This window comes from Columba livia, chromosome W (assembly GCF_036013475.1).
Source record: "Columba livia isolate bColLiv1 breed racing homer chromosome W, bColLiv1.pat.W.v2, whole genome shotgun sequence".
Lineage (NCBI taxonomy): Eukaryota > Metazoa > Chordata > Aves > Columbiformes > Columbidae > Columba > Columba livia.
In genome coordinates, this window is record NC_088641.1 from 17406603 (window position 1) to 17418911 (window position 12309).

Below are 12309 nucleotides of genomic sequence, written 5' to 3' on the forward strand. Positions count from 1 at the left end.
AAGATTGTTCTTCCATTGTAAATAAGAAATCTATTTGCAAAGAGATATCAACATAATAGTTTCATTAGCATTTGCTTTTACCAAGTGCTATAATTACAGTATGGATATAGTTTGGGATTTTTCATGTAGAAGACATTTCTAAATTGAAAAAGTATGTTTTCGCATTTTTCTGAATCCTTTCTCTGCAATATTACAATATCTAAAATGAAGATGTTGCCTCAGGGACTGCTTGTTCTTTTAGTCAAGACAATGTCTTGCAAATAAACTAGATCAGTTGATATGACCATTTAACAAAATTTTGATTAGGATTTTTACAGACTGCACTTAGGAAAGATTCAGACTGTATAGAAAGGCTTTTGCTTTGTAAGACTATTTGCTTTCTTTTTTAATGTTCTGAAAATTATCAGTAAGATTAATTTAACATCCAGGTATTCTTCAAAAGTTTCTCATATGTAATCTCACTTGTTTGGGGAGGAAGCTTGAAAACTTTGTGACAACTTTGAAACTTCTGAGAAGCAGTTTCTGATAGGCATGTTGCTGCATCTTCCTTAACTCAGACACTTAGAATTAATATCATAAGCCTGAAAAGTTAAGTGACTGAAGAAACAATTCTCTTGAATATGTTACTTGCTGTGGTACTTCCACTGTTATATTAGGTTGGTGCAAAAGGAATTGTGTTTTTTGCATTGTTGAAATTTGCCTTTTGATATTGGAATGCATTCTTAAATAAATGCTGTTCTGTTATACATCATTTTAATGCACTTTTCTCACTTCATGTTTTCTGCTACTGACTTATTACTTGCTGTTTATTTTATATTTATTTTAGACTATGGAAATGATGTTAGGCAAAAAGCAAATTCAAGTGATTTCCTTATACAAGTTCAAAATGGGTCATAAAGCAGCGGAGACAACTCGCAAAATCAACAATGCATTTGGCCCAGGAATTGCTAGCGAATGTACAGTTCAGTGGTGGTTCAAAGAAGTTTCACAAAGGAGACAAGAGCCTTGAAGATGAGGAGTGTAGTGGCCGGCCATCGCAAGTTGACAATGACCAATTGAGAGCAATCACCAAAGCTGATCCTCTTACAGAGAAGTTGCTGAAAAACAAAACATCGACCATTCTATGGTCATTTGGCATTTGAAGCAAATTGGAAAGGTAAAAAAGCTCTATAAGTGTGTGCCTCATGAGCTGACTGAAAATCAAAAAAATTATCGTTTTGAAGTGTCGTCTTCTCTTATTCTACGCAACAACAACCATTTCTCGATCGGATTGTGACACGCGATGAAAAGTAGATTGTATATGACAACCGGTGATGTCCAACTCAGTGGTTGGACTGAGATGAACCTCCAAAGCACTTCCCAAAGCCAAACTTGCACCCAAAAAAGGTCATGGTCACTGTCTGGTGGACTGCTGCCAGTCTGATCCACTGCAGGTTTTGGAATCCCAGGGAAACCATTCCATGTGAGAAGGATGCTCAGCAAATCCGTAAGATGCACCAAAAACTGCAATGCCTACATCTGACATTGGTCAGCAGAAAGGGCCCAATTCTTCTCCATGACAACACCCGACCACACATCATACAACTAACATTTTCAAAGTTGAACAAATTGAGCTATGAAGTTTTGCCTCATCTGCCATATTCACCTGACCTCTCGCCAACTGACTATCACTTCTTCAAGCATCTTGACAACTTTTTGCAGGGAAAATGCTTCTACAACCAGCAGGATGCAGAAAATGCTTTCCAAGAGTTAGTCGAATCCCGAAGCACAGATTTTTATGCTACAGGAATAAACAAACTTATTTCTTGTTGGCAAAACTGTGTTGATTGTAATGGTTCATATTTTGAATAATAAAGATGTGAATGATCCTAGTTATAATGATTTAAAATTCACAGCCCAAAACTGCAGTTACTTTTGCACCAACCTAATATGTTCTTCCTTTTTGTTTTTTATATTACTTGTTATGTTGGAGACTAACATCTTAACAGTTTTTAGTACAAAGATGTCCTTAAACTGTTAGTCTTCCCAAAGGACATGTAGCAAAAGCAGGCTTGATGGTGTTTATGCTTGCTTGTTTTTCTTTATTCTTTTGTTTTTGTTTTGTTTTGTTTGTCTTGTAGCATCTACTTTGTTTTACTGTTCCACTCTCCTTATTCTCCATACTCGGTTATTCTTTAGAGCTAATTACTATGTTCTTTATCCTCATGTGTGATCATGTCCTTGGAGTTGAAATTGGGGCATGCAGCAATGACTGCATGCACCCAACTGTATTCTTGCATTGCAGTTGGGATGTCTCCATGTATTGGGTTTGCGTGGTAAGGGTTTGGTAGTGGGGGGGGCTACAAGGGTGGCTTCTGTGAGAAGCTTCTAGAAGCTTTTCCTGTGTCTGGTAGAGCCAAGGCCAGCCAGCTCCAAGATGGATCTGCTGCTGACCAAAGCTGAGGCAATCAGAAATGGTGGTAGTGCCCCTGTGAAAACATATTAAGGAAAGGGGAAAAAAAAATCTGTGGCAAAAACAGCAGCCAGAAGAGAGGAGTGAGAATATGTGAGATAAACTACTCTGCAGACACACAGGGCAGTGAAGAAGGAAGGAGGGGCAGGAGGTGATCCAGGCACTGGAGCAGAGATTACCCTGCAGCCCATGGTGCAGGCTGTCCACCTGCAGCCCATGGAGGACCACACACCAGAGCAGGTGGATGCGCCCGAAGGAGGCTGTTGACTCCATTGGAAGCCTGCACTGGAGCAGGCTCCTGGCAGGAAGTGTGGACCCGTGGAGAGAGGACCCCACACTGGAGCAGGTTTGCTGGCAGCCCATGGCAAGGACTCACGTTGGAGAAGTTTGTGGAGGACTGTCTCACATGGAAGGGACCCCATACTGGAGCAGGGGAAGAATGTGAGGAGTCCTCACCTGAGGAGGAAGCCTCCATTCCCTGTTCCTCTGTGCTGCACAGAGGGAGGAGGTAGAGAAAATCAGGAGTGAAGTTAAGCCCAGGAAGAAGGGAGGGATGGGGGGAAGGTGCTTTAAGATTTGGTTTTATTTCTTATTACTCTACTCTGATTTGATTTGTAATAAATTAATTTTCCTCAAGTCTGTTTTGCCTGTGTTGATAATTCAAGCCATAAGCCTTTCATTATATTTTCTCTCCACCTGTCCAGCTCAGGAGGGGAGTGATAGAGCAGTTTGGTGGGTACCTGGCATCCAGCCAGGTGCAACCCACCAGAGGCCATTGTATGCTCTTAGGGGAAAAACAAAACAAAACAAAACAACCCCAAACAACAAAAACAACAACAAGAAAACAAACAAACAAACAAACAAACAAAAAACCAAACAAAAAACAAAACAAAACACAAAGCAAAAAAAAGCATGGAAGTTTTGAACTTGAGAACTTTCTTCAAGTTCATATAACACACATCATTAAATTTAAATTTGTATTAGTGAAAATAAATAGATGGGTAGGTTTCATCTTTTAGTAACTTTTAATGAATGAAGATTTGGGTTTATTTATAATATGTAAGACAAAAAGCTGTACAAACCTGGCTTTTTGTTCATTTAAAGTTGCGTTTTGGAGAAACTTGTTTGTTTCCTGGATATTATGTTACTGTAAGTTTTAATTTATTCTGTGATGTATCAAGAGAAATGGTCAAGGAAACGAGCAAGGTTTTTGCAGACACATTTTGCATAAAGAGACTGTAATTTGAGGCTGAAAATCAGTGTAATCATTAGCTTCAGGAGGTATTCTGTAACATTTATAAACAATTTGAGGTTTTGCTCTATTAATATTGAAATATTAAACTAATTGAGTAAAAATATACTGTAAAAGGACCAAATTATAAGAGATTTTATGCAAGTAAAATCAACTGTGTTGAAAAGAAGGAAGAAATTTTTTACACTGAGGATGGTGAGAGCCTGGCCCAGGTTGGCCAGAGAGGTGGTGGATGAACCATCCCTGGAGACATCCCAGGCCAGGCTGGACGGGGCTCTGAGCAACCTGAGCTGGTGAAGATGTCCCTGCTCATGGCAGGGGTGGCACTGGGGGAGCTGGGAAGGTCCCTTCAACCCAAACTATTCTATTATTCTGTGAAAATTCTAGAGATGAGCACTTGTCATTTAGGAAAAGATAATTAAATATGGTGCATAAGAGAATGTTATTCCAAGTATATTTAAACTTTCTGTTTAGAATTCACCTAAGATTAAAGGTAACTAAATAAATTCTTTAAGATACGGCTTTTGATGGAGAAACTGCTCACATTTCTGTCAAGATGATGCAAATCTTTAGGTTTAAGATTTATTCTTTATTGACAATTTTGTCTTTTCTGCAATTTTTTTCCCATGTAAATGTTGGTTTTACAGATGATTTGAGAATACTGTTCACAGTAGAAAGGGTAAAAGCTATAGTTTTTCATGAAAAAACAAAGTTTTGTGATTAGAAAGCTTTGTTACACTGATTAGAAAGGAGATGATGTTATAAAGGTGAAGAATGTTTATGATTAGTAATTTTTATCATCTGTGTACTCAAACTGGAAATCAAATTTAACAATGTGGTTAATGCTGTTTGTTTGTTTGTTTGGTGATGGAATATTATGTATGTAATGTTTTCTAGGTATTATCAGTCTGTGCAAACCTGGAAATTCTGGAATTCAGTCTCTTATTGGGGTACTCTGTATACCAAATGTGGAAATACGGGTAGGTAGTAAATATTTAGTACTGATGTAGGAATAATATTGGATGTTTTAATTAACATTTAAAGTTTGAACAATTTTATCAGTTTGGTAGTTTAAACACAGACTCCAGTTATGAGACCACTAGCCTCGATTTTATTTGACTCCCAAGTCTAAGTCTGTAATTCAAATATAAAATTCCTGTGTGATCTTAAGCAAGTTGCTTGCTTGTTCTGTCTTAGCTTCTTACACATAAAATAAGAATGGAATCATTCCCTGTATGTCTGAGAGGAGGGAATGGATGAGAGAAAAGTGCATAAATTAATTTTTACTTTGGCCACAAGTCAAAGCAAATTCACAGTAGCTGCAGTTATGAGTTTAAAGCACTTTATCTGAGATAAATAAACATGTTTCTTCTCAATTACCTGTTAAATGAAGAAGTTGATGGTGGCAGCACCAACTGTTCTAAAAAACTGTAATCCAAGTAGCCTGAGCTTCTATAGAATCTCCCCTCTCCCCTCTCAATTCATCCAGATTATGAGAATAAGCATGTTATCCTTAAAGAAACCCTGAAACAAAGACACCAAATTTAGCACTCTCTAGAAATCTCAGTTTCAATATTAATAGTGAACAAAAAGACCATTTTTGTAAATTTATAAAATTTCTGCCTTTTTTTTTGGTAGCAAGGTCTGCTTGAGGTTCTCTATGATATATTTCGCCTTCCTCTCCCTGTTGCTGCAGAAGAATTTATTGAGGCACTTCTCAGTGTAGGTAAGTATTTTAGTATTGGTTTACATAAAAATTCTTTCTGTTAAGTTCTTCTACAAATTTGAACCCTTTACTGTTTCCTCTGTATTGTAAATTATGTCAGTCCTAACTGTTTCATCACTTAATTCATTGAGTATTCTGGAGTCCTGTTTAAAACTCTTTATCAAATATTCAGTGTTTGTGTGAGCCAACACAGGCAGGACGCAGGAACAACCACAAAACCACGGATGAAATGCAAAGAGTAAATTTATTTCTGTTACCTAGCCAACTGGGAGATCCCTGAATCAGCGCGGGGGCAGAGACACACAAGTGGGGACGCAGACACCATGGAGCTCAGTCCTTGCTAGAGACTTTTTTGAACCTGCTGGTTTTGCCTGTATTTCAAGGATTCATACAGGCGTAGTTTACCACTGTGCTTTGATCTTTCCCACAGCACAGTAGGAATCTCAAGAATGTTTGATATAGTGTCTCTGAGTCTATCACAGGCCTATGTTATCTAAACACAGAGGTTCTACTTGTCAAGCACACAAGACTGAACAACGATTAGTATGATATATGTGATTTTCTACACCCCAGCTGTAAGTCACTTGAGTGTGTTTGCAATCCTCTTCACCAATCTTGGTTTATATTCCCACAGTGTTAATCAAACTACTAGAAGTCTAACTTTCTTCTGACATCCTTACTATATATCATTTGTATGTTTGATACAAGAGCAGTAGTGGAGCATTTACACAAAAGACTGTGTAAATATGTTACTACAAATTAGACTTCTTTGAAGTGTTAGAAGCATTAGTAATGTAAAAATGGTGAATGTTACAGAAGTTATGAAAAAAGGTCTTTACTATATATTGTTTATCTGCTAGCTATCTCTGTTGCACTTCAGCAGACTTTTCCTAGGGCAAGTGTATGTGATTTCATGTCTATATATTTAGCAGAGTTAGTTTTTTATCTTTAGAATTCCTCCTTTGTAAACCTAGGAGTATCTTCTGCTTTGTCTCACAGTGTTAAGTCTCAGCCTTTAATATTCCAGCAATTCTCTTCAAAATCTGGTTATAAATTTCTTTATCATGCAGTTGTATAATCAAGCTTAATCTTTGTTCTGTGTTTATAAGTAAATAAATTATTCTTTTTTTGCAAGCTTACTACTTTGTGAGATATGGATGCACGGTTTAAAATTTTAGGTGGTTATGATATTTTCTGTTAAGCAAGTTTAATGTAATAATGAATTGGAATTTTCATTATTTTGTTTAATACTTAAATGAGATCTTTATCCTAGCTTTGAAGCTAGCCTTGCTTTGTGCAGGAGTGTGGATTAGATGACTCGTTAGAGATTCCTTCTGACAAAATTTTCTATAATTGTAAACCTGAAAAAAACCAGTAAGAACTATTATTTATGTACTGACAACTATTAAAATAACACTATGAAATCCAGTGTTATAATTTTCATTGTCCATATTTTCTTGTTGTAGATCCAAGCAAATTTCAGGACTGCTGGAGACTTTCTGATGGCTTTGTAGCTGCTGAAGCTAAAACTATACTACCACATCGAGCCAGGTCAAGGTGAGCATTTCACAAACTCAGTCTAAACTCTTCTTTTAGTTTTCTGTTGCTTTTGACAAAAACATTTGTTGTTTTCTTGCAGACACAATAGGAAATGTACTTCCTAAACCATTTCCATACTTTTTTCTCCTTAGGCCTGATCTCATGGATAATTATTTGGCTTTAGTGCTTTCAGCTTTTATTACCAATGGACTTCTAGAGGTAACTAATGTCTTGAAGTTTAAATAGATGCTTGCTACTTTTTTTTTTTTCTATAAATAATAAAGAAGATATTATATGTTAAATGTAATAATTTCTTAACTTTATTGAAGGGTCTGGTTGAAGTGATCACAAGTAGTGATGACCATGTATCTGTTAGAGCAACTATCCTTTTAGGAGAACTTTTGCACATGGTAAGTAAGACTTTTTTGCTGAGAATGAATAGTATTAGTAGCTCATTGTAAATAGATATTTCCAATTATAGGTTTGAATTAATGTTACAAATTTAGAACATTCACTTTTCATCAAAATAATGGGTTATTTTATAGCATATAGCACTTTTTAAATTTAAATTTTAAAAATTTAAATTTATTCATATAGTTATAGAATATCACAAGTTGGAAGGGACCCATAAGGATCATCGAGTCCATCTCCCTGCTCCTCACAGGACTGCCTAAAACTAAATCACATGACTAAGAGCATCATCCAGATGCTCCTTGAACTCTGACAGGCTTGGTGCCATGACCACTTTCCTGGGGAACCTGTTCCAGTGACTGACTACCCTCTCGGTGAAGAACCTTTTCCTGATGTTCAGTCTGAAATTCCCCTGATGCAGCTTCATTCCATTTCCTCGTGTCCTATCACTGGTCACCAGAGAGAAGATCAGCACCTCCCCCTCCACTGCCCCCCTTGAGGAAGTTATAGACTGTGACAAGGTCACCCCTCAGCCTTCTCCAAGCTGAGCAAACCAAATGACCTCAACCACTCCTTGTAAGTCCTGTCCTCAAGGCCTTTCACCATCTTGGTCACCCTCTTCTGGACATCCTCTAATAGTCCTTCTTAAATTGAGGCACCCAAAGCTGCACACAGTAGCAGATGGAGCTGCATCAGTGCATTGTAAAGTGGGACAATCACCTCCCTCAAACAGCTAGCTATGCTGTGCTTGATGCACCTCAGGACACGGTTGGCCCTTTTGGCTGCCAGGGCACACTGTTGAGTCATATTCAACTTGCCATCAGCCTAAACCCCCAGATCTCTTTCCTTGGGGCTGCTCTCCGGCCTTGCATTCCCCAGTTTGTATGTATAACCAGGTTTACCCCATCCCAGGTGGGGAATCTGGCACTTGCTCTTGTTAAATTTCATATGATTGGTGATCGCCCAGCTCTCTGGTCTATCCAGATCTCTCTGTAAGTTCTCTCTGCCCTCAAGGGAGTCCACAGCTCCTCCTAATTTAGTATCATTGGCAAACTGACTTAATGTACATTCGACTCCTGCATCCAGATCATTTATAAATGCATTAAAGAGCACTGGCCCTAAAACTGAGCCCTGGAGAACCCCACTGGTGGCTGGCCACAAGAGTGATGTAACCCCATTTACTTGTAATTCTTTGAGCTTGACCCGTCAGCCTATTGCTCACCCAATGTATTACAGACTTGTCTAGTGGTGTGCAGAAGGATACTGTGAGAGAAAGTATCAAAAGCTTTGCTAAAATTCAAAAACCTCACATCTACTGGCTTCCCTTGGTCAACTAGATGGGTGACTTTGTCATAAAAGGAAATTTAGTTAAACATGAACCCGTGCTGGCTATGACTGCATTATCTCTCATGTGTTTTTCAATAACTGCCAAAATAACCTTCTCCATAACTTTACTGGTCACTGAAGTGAAACTGACAGGCCTGCAGTTACCGGGGGCTTCCTTCTTACCCTTCTGGAAAATTGTGACAGCATTTGCCAGCTTCCAGTTGACTGGGACCTCTCCAGATTCTCAAGACCCTTGTAAAACAATTAAGAGAGGTCCAGCAATGACATCGGCCAGCTCTTTCAGTACCCAGAAATGAATCCCATCGGGCCCCATAGACTTATGTGCATCCAGATGGAGCAGCAAGTCTCGAACAAATTCAGGGTTGGCTGGGAATTTATCATCCCCCTAGTTGTGGTCTTCCAGCGCGGGTCTCTGGGGTTCCCAGGGCCCATCATCAGTGTTAAAGACAGGGGCAAAGAAGGCAATAAATGTATCCGCTTTGTCTACATCCCTATTTGTGAGGTGACTGACCTAATCAAGTAATGGACCAATGCTATCTCTGATACTTGTTTTGCTATTAACATATTTTAAAAAGCCCTTTTTTTTTGTCCTTCACAGTGCTGGCCAGCTTGAACTCTAATCGAACTTTGGCTGCACAAATTTTCTCCCTACAGTGATGAACAGCATCTCTGTAGTCTTCCTGTGTCGCCTGTCCTTGCTTCCAGTGACCGTACACCTTCCTTTTCTTCCTGAGTTGTAGAAGAAGGTCCCAGCTCAGCCAACCTGTTCTTTCTTCCCCACTTGCTTGACTTCCAACAATTTGGAATTGCCTGCTCCTGCACTCTTAAGAGATGGCTCTTAAAAAGTGACCAGCATTTATGGACATCAATACCTTCAAAAGGAGATTCCCAGGGGACCTTACTAACTAGCTCCTTCAGCAGCCTGAAGTCTACTTTCCCCATGTCCAGGGCTGAAGTTTTGCTGGCAGTTTTTCTCCTATATCACTAATGATTTGAAACTTGACTACTGTGACCATGACAGTCACCAATCACCACTTCACCCACAAGCCCCTCTTTGTTTGCAGACAGTGACTAGCAGGGCACCTTTCCTATTCGCCTTCATTAGCACTTGCAACAAGAAGTTATCTTCAGTGTGCTTCAGGAGTTTCCTGGACCTGTTTGTGTCTGCTGTATGATATTCCCAGTTGACATCTGGGAAGTTAAGATCCATCCATAAGGACAAGGGCAGCAGATCTAGAGACATCCCTTAATTCCTCGTAGAATAATTCATCAGTGTCATTGTTCTGGCTGGGTGGTCAGTAGTAGACTCCCACAACATCTGTTTTATTTGCTTTCCCCTTCATTCTTACACAGAGGGTTTCAACTGTGTTGTCACCAACTGCAAGCGCCATACAGTCCAACCCCTCCCTTATATACAGCACCACCCCCCCCCGCCTTGTCTGCTCTGACAGTCCCTCCTGAAGAGCCTATAACCATCCATCACTACTGTATTTGTCCTGCTCAAGTTGCCTTAGCCTACTCCAGACCAAAACCAACCAATCAACCAAAAGAAACCTACTTAAAGAGCAGAACTTAACCTAAATTATTTTGGTATAGAGATGATATTGTTTTCATATACACTCCAGTGCTACCTTTCAGCCTGCTGAGAAACTGTTAGTCCTATGTGAAGTTATATGATTTACCTTTCTTGCAAAACAGTTCTTTCTTTTCATGGCCTTTCTTGATGGCAAGAAGCATATGCAGCAGAGCACTTTTTGATCAGTTTTCTTGGGGTTTGGTTTTTGTTGTTTTTTTTTTTTAATCTTTTTTTTCAAAAATGAACTGCTTTATAAGAGACAGTAAGATTATTAAATACATCTTTATCTTACAAAAATTGGAATATGAGTTATCAGATATAGTCTGCATCTTAAGACTGTAGACTCATTTCAGTGGTGCGGGATTAGCTCGTCCTTAATGCTTAAAAAAACAAGACCACAATCTTCAGGTATAGGATTGCTTATCACTACAGTGATTTACAACAGCTCAGCAGCATGGGTTACAACCACAACAAATCTTTTCTTTAGTTTCTTCGGTGATTTTTTTTTCTTTAAAAAATTGGTGTATTTTTTTTAGTGTTCAGTCAGTCATGTAGTTTAAATCTGTGGATTTAAACTTAGAGGAATCTTAGAGGAATCTGTGTTAACATATGCCATTTTTCATGATTTCTTGAATACTTTTGAATGGGAGTGATTAGATGCACTGATGTTTGAGTATGCTGCAAAGCACAGGTATTTTTTGGTTTTCTAGAAATGATTCACTAGTCTGAGATGACTGTTTATTAAAATATTGAACAAATATTTGTACTCTTATTTTAAGATTTTGGAGGAATTTATTTATCTTCATTATTCTTTAGTTTTCAAAGGTATTTGCACAACTACCCAAATTGTTTTCCAAAATACAAATGTTTCCCAAAATAAAAGCCATTAAATGTCCAGTAACTTATGAAGTTATGGTTTTTTATCAGTTTTTTTTTGTGTGCAGAATAATTGGTAGTCAAAAGTACTGAATGAACATTAATAGCTTAAATTGTGTTTCTGATTTTAGGGTTTTTAGTACTTTTATACAGATGACATAAGGATATCTGATGCTTTGCATGTTTTTACTTTTTACAACTTTAAAAACCACCAATGCAAAAAATACAAATGAGAAGACTCAGAGAGAAGGCTCTTAGTCCTGAAATTGTCTTGAGTTATTTTCAATTGTATTTCAGATTGATTAATTAGATGAAATATTCAAAATGGTATGTGTAATTATTGCTCTGACATTATGCAAAAAGTAGTTTTGTTATCATGCATTTGTTAAAGTCTTGTGAAAAGTGGTAGATTCTTCAAATGTTGATCCTAAAGAGATAGCTGAAAATGTTGTAATAAGTTATTCTAACCTAGTCTTTTGTTGTTGTTTAGGCAAACACAATCCTTCCTCATTCTCATAGCCATCACCTGCACTGTTTACCAACACTAATGAATATGGCAGCATCTTTTGACATGAAAGAGAAGAGACTGTAAGAACTCTAAGTTACACTTAAAAGCAAAAATATGTACATCTCTTTTTTCCTCTGCAGTTGAGTGAAAATCTGTATTACGAGTTTTCTGATGACTGAAACCACTGCTGTCTTTCTTTGAAAGAAAAGTAGAATATAGAAATTCTCTGTGACACTTACTAGGGAAATAGTTTTCAGTGCATGATTCCAAAAGTGTGATTTATTTACAGTAACAATTTAGAAATTTGGAAAGAAAGTTTTGATAGTAGATATCAGAACACTTCTGCATAGATTGCAAGATTTTTTTCACACAGAATTTTTCTTAAATGAACTCTAAGGCACTGTTTGACCAAGCACCATCTGAGACATATTCTGTGGTTTTGGCCTCTCCATTGTTTCACACTTCTTTTCTGGCATTTTGTACAGTTATGCTTTCCAAACTAAAAGAAGCCTGTATCATGTGTGGGGTTTTTTTGTTTCATAGGGGTTTTTTTTGTTTGTTTGTTTGTGTTGTTTTGTTTTGTTTTTGTTTTGTGGGGTTTGTTTTGTTTTGTCTTTTCCTT

General features: G+C 37.9%; 1 protein-coding gene across 1 annotated transcript in view; it reads left to right on the forward strand.

Annotated features, from left to right (window-relative positions):
* Positions 1 to 12309, forward strand: part of LOC135577223 (rapamycin-insensitive companion of mTOR-like) — a 106140-nt gene that overhangs the window by 38699 nt on the left and 55132 nt on the right. The window contains 6 exon segments of the mRNA XM_065045116.1: positions 4602 to 4684; positions 5343 to 5430; positions 6897 to 6987; positions 7122 to 7188; positions 7299 to 7379; positions 11670 to 11767. Coding sequence (XP_064901188.1) covers positions 4602 to 4684; positions 5343 to 5430; positions 6897 to 6987; positions 7122 to 7188; positions 7299 to 7379; positions 11670 to 11767 — 508 coding nt within the window.